General features: G+C 35.3%; 1 protein-coding gene across 1 annotated transcript; it reads right to left on the reverse strand.

Annotated features, from left to right (window-relative positions):
* Nucleotides 1-14993: 14993 nt before the first annotated feature.
* LOC114268318 (monooxygenase 1) lies at nt 14994-21712 on the reverse strand. The gene is made up of 6 exons (XM_082875203.1): nt 21541-21712; nt 21265-21411; nt 17683-17733; nt 17287-17455; nt 15825-16053; nt 14994-15656 (listed from the first exon to the last, which is right to left on the reverse strand). Exons 1-6 carry the CDS (start codon nt 21642-21644, stop codon nt 15127-15129), a joined length of 1230 nt encoding a protein of 409 aa, XP_082731329.1. The 5' UTR covers nt 21645-21712; the 3' UTR covers nt 14994-15126.
* Between the last annotated feature and the right edge of the window lie 1400 nt (nt 21713-23112).

Raw genomic sequence — 23112 nt, forward strand, 5'->3', positions numbered from 1 at the left:
AGATATCATGTTTAGTAGTGGCCGATCTTTGATCGGGCAAGCGGGGGTGCTCATTTCATGACCTTCCCCAATCGTACCCATGTTCCCGAGCCAAGGCAACTTTGGTGATGACGGACACGTGGCCTTAGGCAACAAGTCACGGTTTCCTAAATTCTCCCAAAATAAAACATTCAAGTGGCGACTCTGTATCTGAAAAAACAGTCCATGTTTGGCATTTCTTTCTTAAAAATCAGTTTTCCAAAACGATTTTCCAGATTTGGACTCTTTGGTGATTTATCAACCTCACATCGCACATTGTGAGTTCAGATTAAGAACCGTGATAAACGAGTCCGAACTGTGGCATGAGGCCCCTCGAGGGCGCGTCTACAGTTTCTGGCGACTCTACTGGGAATTTAGAGAACTTGACTCGAACTCATGATATCTTGTTTTGATTACACTTATGTGTTTCTTTGCATTGCATTTGCATTGGTGCGCCTAGGACACCGTGTTTGTCATCTGCTATTTCTGAACGGTTTGCCGAAGACTCGCTTTGAGAAGCATGCCATAAGGCTGACCGGTTACGGGCTCTGCCACGATGGGAACACAAACCTCGATTTTTACCGAGGCACCCTTTTTGACCATTCGACCTAGTGCATATCGGAATCCATAGTGACTATTCCAAACTAGGACAGGTTGCCTACCCGATTACAGGTTGTTTGAAACCGCTGTGTACGTAGTGAAACCCTAGCTCCTGACAAAATAGGACAGGGAAACCCTAACCCAACATAGGGGTGTTTTGGCTCTCATTTGCTTGCTATGTGCTTTTAGAGTGTACCTCTACAGGAATGCACGTATCAGTTTGCGAGTCTGGGTATCAGGCCTGCGAGCATCAGTATTTTGAGAATTAGTTATATCTGTGGGTATCAGATTCGGCTTCGGGACAGTAATTTGGGGAACAATGATCAGTGGTCGAATACACTTATTCAGCTATACTTATGTCTGTTTTGGTGAAATTGGGCTGAGATACCGCATGTTTTCTCTTTCAGGGGGGGTTCAGAGATTCGGTTCAGAGCAACCAGGGCTCTTCTTCACTAAGGCAAAGCAAAAAAATGGGCAATTGAGGCTCACCGATTCATCAGATCCATTAGCCACCAGTCATGTCCCCTCTGTTCAGTTAAGCAGACCCGTGATGACACAGAATTCAGAAGAAATTGTGGTCATGACAGTGGCACTAAACCAAGGAATCACAATACAGGGCGAGACCGACGTTGAAGGGCCGCACCCACCCAGGTCACCTATCGGGCACCCGATCTGGGAACCCCAGTTGTTTCAAGCTCGTGAGCCAACCACATTTGAGTTAATGGGAATGATTGGTGATCTCCATAGATCTGTGGCTGATCTGGCCTATGGAATGTCAGCTCCGCCACCAACCATATCGTATGCCAGGAATTTCATGCCGCAGGAGCCCCTGTTACTGGGGCGAATTGTAATTGAGCTCAGCCAACCTGAAGTTGTCTCAAGCTCTGGCAATGACATGTCAACGACAACGGGGCTTCGCACTGATATAGCAACCCAAACCTTCCACCAAGCTGAGGCGAGTGATAAGGACAAGGCGAAGGTGGACACTGATCCCTACGAACAACTCCAGCAAGCTGTTGAGGCCCTGAAAGCCGAGGGGTTGAATAAGTAACAAGTACTCGCAGTTGTGGCTAAGACTGTAGATGACATTTTTCCTGTTCAGATCGAGAGCAGTTCAAGCCAAAGGGAAAATCGGGATAGGGACTGTCATGCCAGAACAGTTCCTTCCAATCCTAACCCTGCACCTGGAAAAGATCAGAGAGCCAAGGCAGCACCTACCGATCCTTTTGCTAGTGCGTCCAGCAAAGGTCCACAAACTTTGAAGTATCTGCCCCGAGGTCGCAGGGTTTTTCATGCCCTCTATATCCCTTTGTCCAAGGCTCTTCGAATCCTCACTGAAAAAGGTCATCTCAAACCTCGTGAGCCTCGGCCTCTCCCGAGTAATCTCCCTCTCTCACATGATGCTACCCAGTACTGTGCGTACCATCAACAGACTAGTCACACCACCGACAACTGCTTCCGACTTCGCCACGAAGTACAGGATCTGTTCGACGATGGGGTCATCCTCCCACCGAGTTCAGCAAAGTCTGTCATCATCGGGTTGGTGGACTTCGAGGATAATACAAGTATGTGATCAAGGGTTGAACCACCTGCGGGCGTCGCTCAGATTACTTCGAATGTGGCGTATGGCACGCACTATTTTGAGCATTTGCAAATGTTAGTTTTTGTACTTTCTGACTTAGGTATTCAGTCAGTTTTGTTGTCTTATATTTAGTCAGTCTTTTCTTACTATGTCGGTTGGGTCTGTCTTGTTGTATAGAGTCAGTCCTGTTGTATAGAAGTCGGGTGATTCCGGGGATGTTACCTCGGGCATCACTATTTTGTGTTGTGTTTGTCTTTTTGCTTTCTTTTGATAGTAGAGAATAAGAGAGTAGTGCGAAAGGTTCATGCAGTCGGACAAGATGATGGCCATGCAAACCACCATGGAAGAGATATAGGCAGTTTGGTTTTTGGAAGATGTCTATAAGAAGGCCGAGGAAAACGGGCATAAAACTCGCGGAATGTAAATGGCCGATCCATTTTCAAAACATTGAACTCTGCCAATCTAAAATTTTGTTCTTAGTTCTATTTTTGTAACCCGTTTTGCCATTGGCACAATGAAACAAGTACACCATTTTCTTGAGAATTGTTGTATTTTTGCCTCGCCAAGCAGAATTAGTGCGGTCCAAGGGGCAACTAACAATCATTTTGACGAAAAGATCAAAATTTCTTGCAGGGCGGATTTTGCTTGGCAAGAGATTTGTTGATGGTTTTGATCAACTTTGGAATTCCTTGCCGGACGGATTTTGCTCGGAAAGAGTTTGTTGATGATTTTATTAACTCTGGAATTCATTATCGGATGAATTTTACTTGGCAAGAGGTTTGTTGATGGTTTTAATCAACTTTAGAATTCCTTGCCGAGCTAATCTTGCTCGCCAAGAAGTAAGTCGCCGAGCTGATCTTGCTCACCGACCTTGGAGTTCCTTGCCGAGATGATCTTGCTCGCCAAGAAGAAATGTCGCGAAGCGGACCTTGCTCGCTGACCTTTGAGTTCCTTGCCAAGCTGATCTTGCTCGCCAAGAAGCAAGTCACCGAGTAGACCTTGCTCGCGACCTTGGAGTTCTTTGTAGAGCTAATCTTGCTCGCCAAAAAGAAAGTCGCTGAGATGACCTTGCTCACCGACCTTAGAGTTCTTTGCTGAGCTGATCTCGCTCACCAAGAAGTAAGTTGCCGAGCAGACCTTGCTCGCTGACCATGGAGTTCCTTGCCGAGCTGATCTTGCTCACCAATAAGCAAGTCACTAAGCGGACCTTGCTCACGACCTTGGACTTCCTTGCCGAGCTGATCTTGCTCGCCAAGAAGCAAGTCGCCGAGCTGACCTTGCTCACTGACCTTGGAGTTCCTTGCCAAGCTAATCTTACTCGCCAAGAAGAAAGTCGCCGAGCTGACCTTGCTCACCGACCTTGGAGTTCCTTGTCGAGCTAATCTTGCTCGCCAAGAAGCAAGTCGCCGAGCTAACCTTGCGCGCCAACCTTGGAGTTCCTTGCCGAGCTAATCTTGCTCGCCAAGAAGCAAGTCGCCGAGCGGACCTTGCCCGCCGACCTTGGAGTTCCTTGCCGAGCTGATCTTGCTTACCAAGAAGCAAGTCGCCGAGCTGACCTTGCTTGCCGACCTTGGAGTTCCTTGCCGAGCTGATCTTGCTCGCCAAGAAGAAAGTCACCGAGCTAACCTTGCTCGCCGACCTTAGAGTTCCTTGCTGAGCTGATCTTGCTCGCCAAGAAGCAAGTCGCCGAGCAGACCATGCTTGCGACCTTAGAGTTCCTTGCCGAGCTAATCTTGCTCGCCAAGAAGAAAGTCACTGAGCTGACCTTGCTCGCTGACCTTTGAGTTCCTTGCCGAGCTGATCTTGCTCGCTAAGAAGCAAGTCGCCGAGCTGATCTTGCTCGCCGATCTTTGAGTTCCTTGCCAAGAAAATCTTGCTCGCCAAGAAGCAAGTCGTCGAGCTGACCTTGCGCGCCGACCTTGGAGTACCTTGCTGAGCTGATCTAGGTCGCCAAGAAGAAAGTCGCTGAGCTAACCTTGCTCGCTGACCTTAGAGTTCCTTGCCGAGCTAATCTTGCTCGCCAAGAAGCAAGTCGCCGAGCAGACCATGCTCGCAACCTTGGAGTTCCTTGCCGTGCTGATCTTGCTCGCCAAGAAGAAAGTCACTGAGTTGACCTTGCTCGCCGACCTTTGAGTTCCTTGCCAAGCTGATCTTGCTCGCCAAGAAGCAAGTCGCCGAGCTGACCTTGCTCGCTGACCTTTGAGTTCCTTGCCGAGCTGATCTTGCTCCCCAAGAAGCAAGTCGCCGAGCCGGCCTTGCTCGCCGACCTTTGAGTTCCTTGCCGAGCTGATCTTGCTCGCCAAGAAGTAAGTCGTCGAGATGACCTTTTTCGCCAACCTTTGAGTTCCTTGCCGAGCTAATCTTGCTCGCCAAGAAGCAAGTCGCCGAGCTGACCTTGCGCGCCAACCTTGGAGTTTCTTGCCGAGCTGATCTTGCTCGCCAAGAAGCAAGTCGCCGAGCGGACCTTGCCCGCCAACCTTGGAGTTCCTTGCCGAGCTGATCTTGCTCGCCAAGAAGCAAGTCGCCGAGCTGACCTTGCGCGCCAACCTTGGAGTTTCTTGCCGAGCTGATCTTGCTCGCCAAGAAGCAAGTCGCCGAGCGGACCTTGCTCGCCGACCTTGGAGTTCCTTGCCGAGCTGATCTTGCTCGCCAAAAAGCAAGTCACCGAGCGGACCTTGCTCGCGGACCTTGGAGTTCCTTGCCGAGCTGATCTTGCTCGCCAAGAAGCAAGTCGCAAAGCTGACCTTGCTCACCGACCTTTGAGTTCCTTGCCGAGCTGATCTTGATCGCCAAGAAGCAAGTCGCCTTGCTGACCTTGCTCGCCAACCTTGGAGTTCCTTGCCGAGCTGATCTTGCTCGCCAAGAAGCAAGTCACGAAGCGGACCTTGCCCGCCGACCTTGGAGTTCCTTGCCGAGCTGATCTTGCTTGCCTAGAAGCAAGTCGCGGAGCGGACCTTGCTCGCCGACCTTGGAGTTCCTTGACGAGCTGATCTTGCTCGTCAAGAAGAAAGTCGCCAAGCTGACCTTGCTCGCCGACCTTGGAGTTCCTTACCGAGCTGATCTTGCTTGTTAGGAAGAAAGTCATCGAGCTGACCTTGCTCGCTGACCTTGAAGTTCCTTGCCGAGCTGATCTTGCTCACCAAGAATCAAGTTGCTAAGCTGGCTTTCCTCGCTAACTTTGAAGGTCCTTGCCAAGTTGATTTTGCTCGCCCAGGAAGTTGTTGAGTTGATTTTACTCGCCAAGAAGCGAGTTGACGAGCTGACTTTGTTTGCCAACTTCGAGGTTTCTTACCCGAGCAAAATGAACCACTGAGAAAAAAGTCTAGCCCGGCCTTGTAATGTAATTCCGGTCATGCAAATGCAGATGGAATTAAAGGGAAATTGTGAGGGAGATTTCATAATCTAGCTTTGGGCCGCAGTAATGACCGGGCTAAAATTGGTCCGAGCATGTTTGGGCCCAGTTGGGCTGGGACAATCCAGGTGCAGTGTGCTCAGTTAAAGCCCATGTCCGATTTGGCTGGGATAACATCTTTACTAGCACGGTTCGCGTTGTTTGCTCATTGAGATCGGCGTGCAAGATCCACCGTAGACCGGCCAACCGAGCAAGTGCTCAGTCATTACGGGGGGCCACTAAGCTCGGTCATAACGGAGCTCAGCTCGGAGCATTGCATGTCCCGGAAGTAATACAGTCGTAGGCAGATGGGGCAACGTCACCGGGCAGTCCGTTCACGCCAACACCGTTTGGCAGTTTGGTTAGGTAGTGTTTAGCTGTATTTGCGCTAACACATGGGAAAGTAGGATAGGGGAGCAGGTCCACGCGTCGAAAGGTAAATGGACACAGAGGCATGCGCAGAAGGTATGTAAACGTGACTATGCCTCCCATGCTATGGATGGAACATCATTTGGTGAGATACAATTTGACATTGATTGAGTTTTTCTTTCTCTCTCTCTCTCTGAGTGTATGCTAACTTGACCATCGGAGGGATTTTCCGGCAACACATCACCGGGTAGCTCACCGTCGTTGTGTTCTTAAGTTGATCGGATAGACACGGAGCTTGGACACAAGGAGTACGGACAGCTACGAATATCTCCTTCCCGTATAATTAGAAATATACATCTATTAATTGATAGGTCGATCGATAAATATATATATCTATATGTATCTTAATATTGTTATTTAAAATCATGAGTAAGTATATGTACCGTAGAATAGGAATGGCAGTTTGTCTAAGCTTTAAGCCAACATCAAGCTGAGCAAGTGCGTGCCAACCATTCGATTGCATGCCTATGCTAGCTCCTATGGTTCTTAGAGTCTCAGCTCTTTCCAGAACAATACTAGTCATGCCCTTCCTATATCCAAAAAACCAACCACTAAATTATTCATTTTTTATCGATATATTATCTAATATCAATATATATTACAATATATATATATACTAGCATGATAAATATATATATACTAGCAAGTACCAATCAATTGGGCATGTATGCAAATATATTTATAAAATAAATAAAATTGTCACCTATGAAGGGCAAGTGCACTGGCAAGCCTACATATCCCACCCCTAACTATTACAATATCATGCATGCAGTTCAGCAACATCCATCTCTCTCTCTCTCTCTCTCTCTCTCTCTCTCTCGGTAGTCTGAATTTTCAGTTGATCTACAATTTACATGGATGGCATCTTCTATTTATGACAAAATGAAAGTCATGGGATGAAATGGTTGAAGTTTCTTTGTGACATAATTGTCAAAACTGTGCAAAACTATTCTTTTAGCTTACTACAAAAAAAGTTATATATTTTGACTAGATGGTTTTGTTGGTGAGTCCTCATTTTAGCATAATTAAATTTCACATCAATATTTTCCAATTAATTTTTGAATATTTAACCCTAAATCAAATGAATCATTTCTCTCACTGGTCTAGATGAGTATCAAAGTTTTTAATTTTTTGATTATTTTTTTCTTCTTTTTTTTTTTTGTGGATGAATAAAATGTTATTATAATTATTAGGGTAATTTAACTTTGCAATGGTAATCTTCAGTATTTTGAGATAAAATTTAATTTTGCTATTTTTTAACAATGAATTTGATTCAAAAAATTTTCGGAGGATGAGATTTAACTATTTTTTAACTATATATATTATAAATCCCAAGGGATTTGCCTAGTGAGTGCAACTTAGGCCCTAGGAGTGTACTTCCTCTAGGTCTCAGGTTTAACTCCGCTTGAGATTTGTCAAACCCACATAGAGGAGGTGCTTTGTGTAGGTCCCAGATTAGTCGAAGTATGCGTAAATTGACTTGCACACTCGGTCATAAAAATATATATATATATATTATATAAGACTCCAGATGGTGTTGACGTTTCATATTTTGAGTTTTTTGTTTATGTTTCATAGTACAAGTTTTTTTCAAAAGTGAAAGCTTATGATGGCATTAGCGTCTCATATTTTGAGTTTTTTCAAAATATCCTTGTCATCTAATCATTTGGTGTTTATGTAAAAATTATATTAAGATGGGGATGAAACTCAAAATGAAGATTATGGCCTTATTTGGTTTAACTCTCAAAACATAATTTTTTTAAAAAAATTTCAAAATTTTGTTTGGTTGGGAATTTTTTAATTTTTTTTTCAAAATCACTTTTTCTCTCTCCTTTATCATTTTCAATTACTTTTTCTCTCATATACATCTATTCAATTATAACAAAATATCAAATCATCCCAATGTCCATACTCAAACTATTTCCAAAATATAGAATCAAACAAACCAAAAAAAATTCTAAATTCTTTCCTCGCCTAAAATCAAACCAAACTTGGGTGTTGTTTGGCAAGTTGGTTTGTAGCTAAAATAGCCATAAAAGACAAAATAGGCTATTTTAGCCACAACAAATAAAACATCACATCCAACCCATAATCATTACAATCTTCTTTCACAAAAAAAGCCAAAAAAGTCAAAAAGTCCTTCCTAAATCAAGTTTTTTAGCCCAGGTTAAAATAGCCAAAAAAGTCAAAAAGCTAAAAAGCCAACCCACTTCCCAAACGGAGGCCAAGTTTGATAAGAAAAACACATATCATTTAAATAATACATATTATATTTATATATATATATATATATTCTTTTAAATGGCAGATACGTAAGCATACTGCTCATTTTTTAATTACACAAAGCTTGGCTTGACACAAGAGATGTTCTTAGGGGTAAGCAACGGTTTATCCGAACTGCTCAACCCGTCTAACCCGTATATAAATGGGCGGTTTTCGCAAACATAATACGGGTAGATATGGTTTGAAATATGACAAATTTGCGGGTTGCGGGCGGGTCGCAGTTTAAACCCGCAACCCGCAAAAACCGCTCGCACTTTAATTATTATTATTAATATTTTTTTTATATACCAACTTTGTAACTTTTACAGGAGCACCATTATATTCTTTATGACACTAGGATCCTTATTTTTAAGTATTTCTCAACTTTCTTAATGCCGTAGAATTATCAAATCCTAAACTTAGTTTCTTATATGATTTTCATTGGTGATTCATCCACTTTTTTCTAATAAAATTTTCCTTCTGGTGGTCAATGGAACTTCTAGTTTGATTATTAATTACTGAACTGGCAATTCTAAGTACAACATTTAATGCATTGATATACATTTTTTTCATGGCAAAAATGCTAGTGTAGGGTCTCTTTGTTTTGGGTACTTTCATTTAATGCATTGATATTCATTTTTTATTTGTAAACTCATCAGAAAATTGTTATCACAAATATGTAAAATGAATCTGATGCCTAAATTCGATGGGACAAAAAAATTCAAAAATTAATTTTTAAAGAAAAGAGTGTAAACTGTAAACCGCAAACCGCCCACAACCGCCCGCATATTTGCAAACCTTATCCCCACAAACCGCACTGCGGGCGGTTACGGGTTGACTTTTTCTCAAACCGTATAGATACAAACGGGTCAAAATCAAACCGCAAATCGCACAAAATCGATCCGCAAACACCCTTAGGGTTGTTTTGGGAAGATGGTAAAAAGTGACTTTTTGGCTTTTAACTAAGCTTTTGGCTTTTTTAGACAAATGATTTGGGAAGTTGGTAAAAAGTGACTTTTGACTTTTTTGATTAATATTTGTTTATGATGTCAAATCATAATAAAATGACTAAACTACCCCTATTTATTTAAAATATTTACAACTGAACCTATGTAACACGTTGTGACCCATGAGGGGTAAAATTGTAATTTCATCGTTGGCTAAAAACCAACTTGCCAAATGAAAAAAAAGCCAAAAAAGCTAACTTTTGACTTTTACTACTAACCAAAAAAAGTGACTTTTGTTCTTACAACTGACTTGTATTGCTGATTTTCATATGGCACGTGGTAACAACCACATTATGACATCATCACATCGCTTTGCAATGACGACCTGTCTTTCTTTCTTTTTTTTTTTGGACTATTGCAATGAGGACTTGAACCACAACTTTTACATCACAAAATAATTTTAATGATACGTTTGCGTGTAATACTATCCTCAATCATTCATTAAATTTTTTATTTTATTTAATTTTAAATTTAAATAAAAAAATTTATTTTATATGAATTATTCTTAATTTTTTTCAATTTTTTTTAAAAAAAATTACTTTCTCATTCTAAATTTCATTTTTCATCAATTTTGGTAAAAAAACCCAATTCCAGTTCTTCATCTTTTAATAATTTCATCAAATATAAGTGAAAAAAGACTTATTAAAAATCTACTAAAAGATTTGGTTCATCATTGATTTGATAAAAAATTTACTTCTAGCTTAATTTGATATAAGTTTGATGAAAAGATTGGATATTATTTTCACCAAGAATTTCATCAAATTTAAATTTGATGAAGGATTAGAGATGCTATTACGAAAGTAGAAATTTTTTTCCAGTGTGCATTGTATACACTGCGTGAGTCTGAATAAAATTATAAATAATATCATACAAATGTATAAGTTGAATACAAATTTTCGAAATCATATAAGTTTCACAAATTTACGTGAATTTGTATTCAACCTATGTAATTTTGTATAAAATTGTACACAATGTGCATTGCACACCAAAAAACTACCTTTAACGAGCAATTATTCAATAAAATAAAAGGAAAATTACTCTTTGTGCCCTTTATGTTTGATCACTTTTCTACATTGACACTTAAAATTTATTTTTTTCTCAATTTGGCTCTTCATGTTTTAAGTTTTTCCTAATTTACTCTTCAACCAATTTCTATTATAAATTAACAAAAAATGACACATTAACAGTCGTGTAGCATACAAATATTTTATTATATATAACTCACATCTCTAATATAAACTTAAATTTTAATATAATAATATTTTTTTTTATGTTATGTGACAGTTATTATGATATTTTATGTCTAATTTTTGATAAAAATTAACTTTAAAATATGAAGAGTCAAAATGAGAAAAATATAAATTTTAAGGACCAAAGTAAAAAAAAAATGGTCAAACATAAAAGAAAAAAATGTCTAATTTATTCTAATAAAATACTATATATCATTTGTTTATTATTATTATTTTTGTTACTTTTTTTTAATATCACTATATATATATATATAAAATGAGAAATTTTTTTTAGGGTCCCTGATATTAAGATTTTATAGCATAAAGGACATTCAATATTTTAATTATGTCTAAGGTCCCTTAAATTGATCCAGAGAAAATTCAATTTCGCAGAGAAAATCTCACTAGAGAAATTTTGGGAAAAGAAGAATTTCTCTAGATTTTCCAGAGAAATTCACTTCAACCAAGAGAAATTCTTCAAAACCAGAGAAATTCCCTCTCCACCCCAAAGAAATTCACTCAAACCTAGAGAAAATCTCCCTCTAAACCAGAGAAATTTACTTGTGTTGTCTGCAGTTTGATGGCTTCAGTGATTTGGATGCATATGACAACACAACACTAAAAGTAAAAGGAGATGGAAGATGTTATATTCCTATACTGTGAGCTTTCTTCGTTGAGAATGTGCTATTGAGAGGCTTGTATATCTAGTGCTCTGTCTAGGGTTAATAGTTGATATCAGACTCTTCAATTTGTACTGAACTTTTAGCATACTGTGATGCTAATTTATATAGAAAATTGGGTCAATTCGCGTGGGCATGAGGAGGATAATTCCTGGCAACCCACAGAAATTTCGATTCTGTTGAAAAAAAATGCTAATGCAGAGAAAATCCAAAGTCAGAATCATAAATGCAATAAGAACAATCAATTTGGAGTTGAAAAGCAGAAATCAAACCAAGAGATTCTTTGTTTCTCTCTATAGAAATTTTAATTTTGTTGAAAAAATTGCTAATGCAAAGAAAATCCAATACTAGAGAAATTTGAACAACCAGAGACCTACCAGAGAAATTTGAGACCTACCAGAGAAATTTGAACAAAGCAAAGACCTACCAGAGAATTTGAACAATTTGAGAAATTTGAACAAACCAGATACCTACCCAATCAGTTTTGGCAAATGCTATTGAACGGAAAACAAGTCTTCAATTTCAAAATTCTACTAGGATTAGTTCTTACTTGGTTAGATAGTGCAGCTAAAGGAAATTCAGGGTTAGCCTTTTTAGGAGCTATTATTAGAGTCATCTACTGAGATTCGCCGAAAAATACCCATCACCGGCAAGATAAACTTTGCGGTGGTTGTCATGGAAATCGACAGTTTCTTCCTTGCTGTGTTGAAGCGCACGAGAAAGAATCAAAGGTCGGAGCCAAAGCAAAAACAAAGTGGTGGTGGTAGTGGGGTTGAATTCGTCGATTACTTGCTGGAAAAGTTGCTTCTTCTTCGGCGAAACCAACCGGAACTGAACAATCTAGGGCACTACAAATCATTGTGTTGCCAGATTTGGGTTGATGAATTTGTAGATTCAGAGAGAGAATTACGCGATGTTGATGAACGCGAATGCTATTTCGACTCTGAATTTGGATTTGGATTCGGGTTTGGGTTTGGATTTCGATTCCGATTCGTTTTCGGAAGAGAGATTTGGAGATTTGATTAAGTGAGGTTTGGATTTAGAGAGAGAGAGACGACGAAATAGGGAAGAGAGAGAGAGAGAAATGAGATTTGATTTGAGAGAGTCAAATTTCTCTGTGATATATGTGTGTAGGGTTGAGGGACCTTAGATATTATAAAGTGCCTGTTTGGCAGAACTTAAAAGCAGCTTATTTCAGCTTTCAGCTTAATTTAAGCTATTTTGATGTGTTTGGTTTAGCTTATAGCTTTTTGGAAGTCAGAAATCAGCTTATTCTTTGAGTGGGGCAGGAGATGCTTAATTTATAAGTCAGAAATCAGCTTATGTTCATAGTTATAAGCTATAAGCTGTTTAGGCATAAGCTATAAGCACTTTCCCACAGCTCTACCAAACAGGGCCAAAATAATATTGTGGATCTCTTCCATTACTAAAAATGGGAGAGAGATCTTAGACTAATTTTTCCTATAAAATAATACTATTATCCTCTTATTCAATAGTCACGAATACCATCTATGTAATATCATTACATTGTGTTCTTAATTGATGACCAAAATTATTTTGATGTACCCAAAAAAAAAAAAGATGACCAAACAAAAAATAACTTGAGAGGCACAAAATAACTTATTGTATTTCATGATTTTTATATGTTAACAATATCATATCATATTTTATGACTGTTAATAAGCTTTTTAAAAATATAGAGTTAGTAATGAATATATTCGTGAATGTGTATAAATAATATCGATAGAAAATAAGTTAGAGATAGAGTAGATTAAGTTGGCTTGATCATATATAATGGAGACCAATGAAGTCAATAGTGAAAAGAGACGATACAATTACGATAGATGGAAATGCTAGGGGAAGAGATAGACATAGATTGATGTGAGATGGTGTAGTGAATAGAGATATGAATCTCTTTAATTTGACTAACCAAATAGTCTTTGATAGAGCCGAATAGAGACGAAAGATTAATGTAGCAGACCCCATTTAATGAGACACAAGGTATAATTTGATTGAATCTTGTTCTAAATAAAGACAATCAAAGATATTTCATTTGTAAACGGTCCACTTCAAGTGCAAAGTTGTCATAGAACTTATTTTGTATTGGTTAACTTGTATGTATGTTTGAAATGTAATGACCTTTTTTTTTTTAATGAATAATGTTAGAACTTTCTTGGTTTTAAAGTTCTGTTTAATTAGATTTTTAGAATCTATTTTTATAAATTTTTTCTAAGAAACTAAAAATTAAATTAGTAAAAAAATTAAAAACGCATTATTTTTATAAAATTTTATCTTTTGAGATGGTAGAAATATATTTTTTTTTCCTGATATTTGTTTTCATTAAATTAGCTTCTATTTTTTCAAAAGTCAAATATGACAACAACTTTAATATCCTTATTAAACCAATACATTAAATTAAAAAATTCAAAATTAAAAATATTTCATATATTAAACAAAACCTTTATAACTATCATTACATGATAACTATCTAAAAATATCAATAAAACAACCACTCATTATATGATTATCATCCAAACACATATTAAGAATTAATTTAGTAAAAAATAAAAATGTAACAGATTTATAATTTTTATATAATTTTATTTTTTATAGGTAGAAATATTTTTTAAAAATTCAGAAATAATTTTTTGACAATTATTTTTGTCAAACTAATTTGTATTTTATCAAATTGATGACTTTGCCTTTGAAATAAAGCAATAGTGTCTTCAATTATCCTTATTTAGAACAAAATTTAAAATTTAAAATTAAATGTATCACAATTAAAAATTTAAAAATCAAAATAACACAAATTCAAAATTACAGAAACCGTTAATGGAATTCACTCAGTATGGAATTGTCAATTTGCAATTGAAAACCTACAAACGTGACATGAATCTGACCTATCGCTCGAGGTATCAATATATAATGTATTAATTTTAAAAATATGTATCATAAAGGAAGTTATAACTTTTATAATAAAAGTTACACAAATAAAATAAAAAAAAAATCCTAAAATTAAAAAACCCTAATTTCTCATATTATTCACATAATTTGAAGCTAAAGATTGCTTTGAAGAATTTCTTTTCCCCATAGTTTGGTTAGTTCTATTTATTTTTCTCTTCAATTGAAAAAAATTCAAAATTTTGTGAAATATTTTTACTGTATTAATTTGTTTTGACTAAAGAACCTAAAATTTTTGTAAAAATAACTGAATTAAAAACTAATTGAATTAAATAATTAAAAATTAGAATTAAAAAAACCATAAAACAACTAAAACATTATGAAAAAAAGCTGAATTAAAACTGAAAACACTTGAATTAACATTTGAAAACAACCCATAAAAACAAAAAAATACCACCTAAATTAAATAATTTAAAAATTAGAATACAAAAAAATAAAAAATAAAAAAAACCCTAAAATATTAGGGGAAAAAAACAAATGATAAAAACGCCTGCTTTCGCTATTAGAGAGGAGGAAACATAATAACCTAATGATATAAAAATATCACGTTAAAAGAAAATAATAATGATATAAAAATAACGAAAGTGAATTTGCTCAATTTGGAGGAAAAAAAAAATACAAAAACACACTAAAATGAACATTAAAAAACAACTTAATACCACAATTAGAAAAATTAGAACAAAAAAAATAAAAACCCCATAAAAACAATGAAAAACCAACTGAATGAAACAATTTAAAAATTAGAATACGACATATTTTGAGGAAAATGACTTTAACGATACAAAAGGCTCGAGAAATTTAGGCCTCAAATCATTTCAAGAAAACATCTAAATATAGCAAAACATTTGCAGAAATACTTATTAAATGTAGAACAATGATTTCACAATACATACATAAATAAGGAGTGTAGTAGAGTAACAGCAATAGAAGCAACAACGAAAACAATTTATATAGCAAAGTTTCTACATCACAAGGGACCGCAATCATACCTAGAATGATCATTTTGCTTACGAAAGAAAATAACCATCAGAACAATACTAGCCAATTTCACCAACATTGATGAAGGTCCCACTAGCAAACCAGTGAGATAAGTTTGCATCGACAATCGCACCACCCTCATCCTCCGCTCTTTCACATACTGATCCATTGCTTCTCCAACTTTATGCATCATCATCTGACTTCGGCTTTGGATTTGATCAACTTCACTAAGTTTCTGATACAAACATCTAGCGAGAACAATAGCATCTTCCAAACCTGCCGAACCACCTTGTCCAAGGAATGGACCCATAGCATGCATTGCATCCCCAGCTACTGTTACTGTTCCTTTTCGAAATTTTCCCAATAGCAAGTCCCATGGAGCAGGATATCTCAAGCGCGTGAGAGATAAAGATTCTACGTCACTGTCTTCGATCATTTGTTGAATTTCAGGTGGGAAACCATAGATTAAGGGTAGGGTTGACTGTCTAATAAGGTCTGGATTTTGTAAAGCCCTGGCGTCTGTCCACGTGCAGGTAAACAACATAAAAACAAAAAACAAAAAAAGAAGAAGAAGAGCAAACCGCCTATAGACTGACCTTGTGCACATTTGCACATCCTACGCTATTTATAAGCACACAGAGAAAGCAACTAGCATATTAAATCAAACGTATTAGAAAATACTATTACCTTTAGGAGTGGATTGTTGACCCACCATCCAGTGGACTGACTTATCATCAATTGGAACTCTTCCTACCATAATGTTATTCCTCCTCATTCGGACAAATTCATGGGCAAATGCATGGCCACTTGGATACTTCGTCAAACCTCTCACAGCAGACAGGGGAAATGCTTTTGGGGGTTTTAACTTGAGGAAGTCAGCTACCACCGAATTTGTTCCATCACATCCAATCAAAACCTGCAAGATTAGTAACTTTCCTCTCAAATTGTTTTTAGTTCACTACTGTCAATATTAGTATTTCATCTTCTTAAAACTAAAATTAGTAGATAATTCAAATTCACATATTGATTTGTTAGGTGCACCTGATGAATTAATGGACCAGACAATTTATCTATAAAAGAAAAGAGTGTGCATGAGAAATAAAGTGATTTAAGCATTTTTTTTTTGATAACCAGGTGTTCGGGCCAGCTTATGCACACCTCGACTGAATCCTGGGGCTCTGAAGTTAACAACAAGACAAACCTTCAATGGCCTCAAGGTTTGGAAAGTTTGAACTTTGTGGGTCTTAAACCCGTGACCTCTTGGGTGGTAAGCCCTTTGGTTGCTTTCTTCATCTACTAAGCCAAACCCCTTGGGGTTAAGTAATTTAAACATTTGGTTACACAATTTATATTTTCCCTCTTAAAAGTTCATCTCTTGTGTTTGAGATATGTTTATCTTGCTCTTTTAAAAAGGTTCTCAAGCTTTGAGCCTAAATTTATTCAAATGGTTGGGTCGAATAATGAATAGAGATTGATTCAACCAATTTATCACAAACCTAATGAAGCCTTCAAGCTTGTATGTGTATTTCGGTGTATGAATACAAATACCTGAATGTTTTTGACGAGCTCCAGTCTATTACTCAAGTGCCCTTATTGACTAAGAGGCACAAGATTACAATATGCATGGATGACATTGCTAAAATTATGCAATAATAGCTCTTTTTTGTCGATCTGGTTACAAGCAGCAACCTAAACAAGCTAGGAAAACACAAGTTTTCTAGAGAGTTCTTCATACCCCAATATGCAGCTATATATGCAAGTAATTTGCAATTTCTTGCTATCAAATGTGTATATATATATATATATTACAACATTATTTGTTTGACTTCATGAGGAAGAGACATCTCCCATGTCGCATGAAATTAGAAATTGATGTTAATAAGTATTGTAAAGGAAATGATTCCAACCTCAAACACACAGGAAACTAATTTCAATGATCTTTAAAGGTCCTTCCTCAATTCAAGCTTTGGAGGACAAAGATAAAATAAAAGGGCTAGCTATGCATGTTTGCACTACAACACAAGATGGATCATAATGCTGATCATGTACATGTGCATGCATAATAAATTGGTTACAGAGTATGTTATTGTACACAATTGTCATACAAAAGCAACGCAGTGAAGATTGATGATGAACATTAATTAATTACCTTGGCAACAATACACCTGCCATCAAGAAGTTGGAGAATTGGATAGGAAGTTAAAGGATCCAGCTTAACGCCTACTATCTGGCACCCAAAATGTATTGTATGTGGTGGCAAAGCGTCTGCAAGTGTATTGATAAGGTCACTCCGCTTCAAGCATCGAGTTTCACCATGCCTATCCTATCAAAAGTTGGCTTAAATTTTGTTTTTTTTTTTTTGGCATTTATTAAAATATATTTAATTGGATTCATTCCATCCCTTTTGCGTAATTAAGTCCCAAATATCCTCATTAATTTTGGGCTCATTAATTTTATAAATTAGAACCCCCAATTGAAAAACAGCCTAATTCAGAAACATAAAATAAATAAATAAAGAAAATGAGAATTAAACATTTGAGCTTACCCAAATGATGTTTCTTTGGTTGAACCCTTATCAAGCCATACCTCTCGAACCCTATACTTGTGCAATGGCCATATAGTTAGAAGTAGTATATATGCCTGGAAACATGCATTAACCATAGACTACTTTGCAATAATTTGAAATTTGCTTCACATTTATCCGTGTTTTTATTTTTTAAAGGTTCCGAAATTCCCGCAAGGGTGTATGTTGCATGTAGAAACTCATCCGAGAGTGGGGGAAATTTGTGATACATAAACACTAGAACACAATTCTGTGTTCTAATTCTATGCACCTAGCATTTCTGTTTGTGATATAAATAACTCACCGAGGCATCCCGTTTAAGTGTGAGACATAACTCTTTTTCAGAGTTGTTATGTGTGATAAAATAGGATGCAACTCTTTTCCAAGTGTTTTGTCCAATAGAATTCAAATTGAAATGAAACTGTAACTGCCAAACAAGTTCCCACATGAGAGGTTTGTCACCACTCCAAGAGGATCAATTGGATACAGGAGGGTGCACTGTATTATGGTGTGATCACCTCCTATTCCATCATTATTTAGTCGTAATGTAAGAATTACAAAAGAGATTGAAAATTGCAAGCTTATGTTCTCATTCAAAATTGAACTACCACAAAAACCAATTTGAGCTTTTGAGTTACTTGCATCGGCCTAGCTAGGCAATCAAATGGTAATTAATATTTTGGCTCTAGACATAATTTTTTTTATTAAATTCTACCAGTGGTAGTGGGTTGAAGATTAATAAAAAATATGAATAGATCTGGTATTATTTATACACAAGCTATACAACTGAGTTTTCACACCATCACATTTTCCTATATAGGAAGAAAGGACCTATGCAATCATTCATGTAAAATATACACTCGAGAAAAAACAAAAATAAATTACAAAGAAGTTGCAATTTATTTATTTATTTTTTCTGGATATGTTTGCATAATAATTTTTCGAAAAAGATATGTGCACATAAAATTGTGCAAAAATTTAATTGTTGGTCCATATTCAAATCTTGAATGGTGGGGGGGGGGACCACTTTTATATGTTTTTGTGCATTTATTCTGTGTGCATGTAGTATTCAGCAATGGTTGGTGGCCCGAAAATACATGACTCGAATGGCTCGAAACACCCAAAACGACGTCGTTTTGGGTGTACAACGACGTCGTTTTACAGAATTCGGATCATTTGAGCCACAAAATTCGGGCCACCAAACATTATTCTGTAGTATTGCTCTAATTTTCTGCATATGCATGTAGCATTGCTCAAAATTTTCTCACTTGTATGTTGCTACTCATAGGCTTATATAATTTTTAACTACGGTGAGAGAAAACCAAGGTAATATTATTAAGTGTGTTTAATTTCAGTTTTCTGAATTCAGTTTTTTAAAAATTGAGTGTTTTGTTTTTTGTGTTTTTTTATTTTTAGTGAATATTTTTAAAATTTTAATCATTTGTTTTTTTACTTTTTTAGATGCACCTTACTTAAATGTATCTAAAAAGTAAAATATTTGTGAAAAAAATATTTCAAAAAATTAAGAAATACACAAAAATACATAAAATATACTGAATTTTCATTTTTTTTTTTATATTTTTGGTATTTAGTGAATTTTTTAAGATTTTTTTTCTCGAAAATTATACTTTTGAAGTGTATTTATGTTAGGTGTGCCTAAAATTTAAAAAAATACTTAAAATATTAAAAAAATTCAGTAAAACAAAAAAATATAAAAAATTAGAAAGTAGAATTTTCTGAAAAATTTGTTTTAGAGAACCCAAACCAAGCAAAGTGATTCTTTTCTTTTCTTTTCTTTTCTTGTTGTTTTATGTTTTCATCATTTTGGTGCTCCCAATACAAAAAAAACACTTGGATCTCCATACCCAATGTGTTGCTTGAAGTTTCACAGCGAAGATCATTTTCAAAGGTGTAGAAATTTTTGTTTTTGAGAAAATATCATTTTGCTCCCCAAAATTTCACGCATTTTTCAATTTGACCCCCAGACTTCGATTAATATCAATTTTACGCTCAAACTTTCAAAATTTTGATAAATTTGAGCCTTGCCGTCACATTCCGTTTACAATTAAAAGAACTGTGCTGACGTAGCACCTAAGTTCATTTGAAATTTCATTTTACTCCCAAACTATACCTTAAAAATCAATTTGCCCTCCGTCACCATATTCGGTCCAATTGTAGACGGAATGTGACAGTAATGGCCAAATTGATCAAAATTTCAAAAGTTTGATTGTAAAATTGATATTAATTGAAATCTGAGGGTCAAATTGAAAAATACATAAAAGTTTAAAAGATGAAACGATATTTTCTCTTTTTTTTTTTTGTTTTTTTTTTGTTTTTGGGAGTTATTCTAGCACAATAAAAGTGCACTTAAAACAAATTTGTTACGAGTTGCTCCACTCATGTGTAGTATTTATTATGCTAAAATAGCACAGGTGCTCAAGCAACGTAGTATTGTTATTGTATTTGTAACTTGTTTTTCACTACCTATCAACCACCATTCACTAATTTAAGTCGAAGTCACAAAAATAAATAAAAATTGCATAAAAAAAAAAAATACAAAATCATGGAAAATCAGAAAAAGCTCCCATCAAAATTGGAGTTTGTTGATTGTGATATTATTTTAACATAAATCTCGTTTTTACTTTGTTGATAAGATAATAAGCTTTTGCATAAGGCTCCTTGTTAGAGTTATCTAAGTCATAATAATCATGTAACTTTATTTTTTGGTTCTCTATTTCATTCATGTCCTCCATCACTCTTTTCTTTCTTTTAGAGCATTTATAAAAAAGTGAAATGGGAATAGCATTTCTCAAATGAATAACACTTCTTGGACTCTTATATGCCGAATATAAAAACACAAAGCAAATCATTGACTTATCAACCAGTTTGTGGTAGGGCAAAATAAAAGATGTAAATATGTATATCTATTCTATGGGTGATTCATTTTCATAAGTTATTATCAGAAACTTAATAAGTAATAATCAAATACCATATAAAGGTATAATAAAAAAACATATTTGGTTGTATTCAAATTATAACGAATACAATACAATAGGTCATAATTAAAAACTACAAACGTCATAAGTGGGGTGTATGTATATGTTATCGGGATGGATTGTACTCCGGTTTAAAAGGATGGTTGTAAGGGCCTGTGGGGCCACCACAGGTCCGGTGCAATGATCCGAATCGTTTATTTTATTAGGCATTCTGTGTATATTATTCATAAAATAAATAAATAATAATAATTAGATTGATATGACATTTGTAACGTGTTTATTTTAATGCAAAAATAGATGATTTATTTTTAAAAATATATTGACCATAAATTTTTTTTAGAGACCAATTCAATAAAATTAATTGCCTACGAATATCATATCGACCTAATCTACATACACGCAAAATCTAATAACATGACGGGTTTCGAATCATCAAAACCACACCCGTAGATAGCACCCTTCGGTCGAGATTTGGACAGGAACGACGCCCAATCCTTACAACTATGAATTTCAAACACACATGGAAAATTCAAACATCTAGTGTGTGAATATATATATATATATATACCGCTGAAGAGGAAGAGAAGATTGTCTGAGAAGAGAAGCGAGGCCAAGCTGATGAAGGGCGAGCCAACCATTAGCCAAGATCCCAATAGCTGCACCAGTTGCCCTCAATGTCTCTGATCTTTCCAGAACCACACTTCTCACACCCTTCCTGCACTTTTCAATATCATTTTTATGTTCATTTTTTTTTCTTAATCAATTTCCTCATTAATCATCACTATACATCTCCGTTTACCATTTAAAGAAATAAAAATAAAACAGTGTGAGGATGAGGAGTAACCTGTGTAGAGCAAGGGCGGTGGCAAGACCACAAATCCCACCGCCGACTATCACAATCTCATGCTCTTCTTCTTCTTCTTCTGCCTTCACTTCTCTCCCATCCATATCTCTCTCTCTCTCTCTGAGAATGGATATGGACAGAGGATCCAAATCCCTCTGTTTCCTCAGTTCAAATTGTGGGTGTTTTGCAAGTGAGTTTTTATGTAGATTTTTTTAGTTGTAGGATATTATTGGATAAAAATTTTTTAGTGTTTGGAAAGATAGTTGAATTTTTTTGTGGTTGAATGTAATGTTTGTGAGAAAAAAAGTAAAATGATTATGAAATTAGATGTGATATTTTATTTAAATTTATTTTTCTTGATTTTACAAAACTTTTGTCTTTTAGTAAAAAAAAAATCAAAAAAAAAAAAAAAATCTGAGAACCAAATTTCCAACACCACTCATTGTTCATCCATTTTATCATCGCATTGTTTTATTTTATATTATTAAATAATCATTTGGTCGACCCTAAATAAAATTTGAATGGGTAAATGACATTGACACCCTGAAGTTTATATTTATTATAGTTTTACTTCTCATGTTTTAGAAATTATATCTCATTTCCTAAGGTTTAAAGTTTCATTATAGATTTTTTCTCAATAATTTAATTTTTTTAAATATCAATTTTGCTCTCATTAGGTAAATTATATTGACACCCCTCACATTTTAGACATTACAATCTCCTTCCTAAGGTTTAAAGGAGCATTATCAATTGCCCCCTCGATTAGTATTAGTTGGAAAAAAAATTCATTGAAAAAAAAAATTTGTTAGTAAAATTTTTAAATTTCTTATTAAGAACCAATGTAAACTTATTTTTTGAATTTACGTTTTTTCTTCAAATTTATAAATTGGGACAACCATTTATAAACCAAAAAAATTATCAAACAAGTTTTTTATGACAGTTTTTAAAATTTTTGTAAATATAAATTGAAAATTGAAAACGAAATGGTTACCAAACAGGCTTTAGATGGTAAAAATATCATAAAATTAACAAATAATTAAATAAGTTACCAACGTAAAAAATGACTTATCAAAAGATTCTTAGGCTATGTATGGTTTGATTTTTAGAATTTTTTTTTTAAAAAATTAAAAATTAATTTGGTTAAGAAATAAAAAATAAAAAACAATTATCATTTTTATATAATTTTATCTTTCGAGTGATTATAAATAATTTTTTACAAATTAAATTGAAACAGCCATATGTATGTATATAACCTGCCCAAAAGTTAAAATGATAATTATTTTTTATTTTTTATTTCTTAACCAAATTAATTTTTAATTTTTAATTTTTTTAAAAAAAATCTAAAAATCAAGCCATACATATCCTAAGAATATTTTGATAAATTATTTCTTACGTTGACAACTTATTTAATTATTTGTTAATTTTACAACATTTTTACCATCTGAAGCCTGTTTGGTAACCATTTCGTTTTCTATTTTCAATTTATATTTACAAAAATTTTAAAAACTGTCATAAAAACTTGTTTGATAATTTTTTGGTTTATAAATGGTTGTCTCAGTTTGTAAATTTGAG

This window comes from Camellia sinensis, chromosome 6 (genome assembly GCF_055761805.1).
Source record: "Camellia sinensis isolate YWXY chromosome 6, ASM5576180v1, whole genome shotgun sequence".
In the NCBI taxonomy this organism is placed as follows: domain Eukaryota; kingdom Viridiplantae; phylum Streptophyta; class Magnoliopsida; order Ericales; family Theaceae; genus Camellia; species Camellia sinensis.

Excerpts from the sequence above, each read along its gene's own strand:
- LOC114268318 (XM_082875203.1), bottom strand. The coding sequence starts at position 21,644 with ATGGATGGGAGAGAAGTGAAGGCAGAAGAAGAAGAAGAAGAGCATGAG. Across the intron at positions 17,456-17,682 it reads ACCAAAGAAACATCATTTGG|GCATGGTGAAACTCGATGCT; the intron begins GTAAGCTCAAAT and ends TTGATAGGATAG. Across the intron at positions 16,054-17,286 it reads GCAGGTGTATTGTTGCCAAG|GTTTTGATTGGATGTGATGG; the intron begins GTAATTAATTAA and ends CTAATCTTGCAG.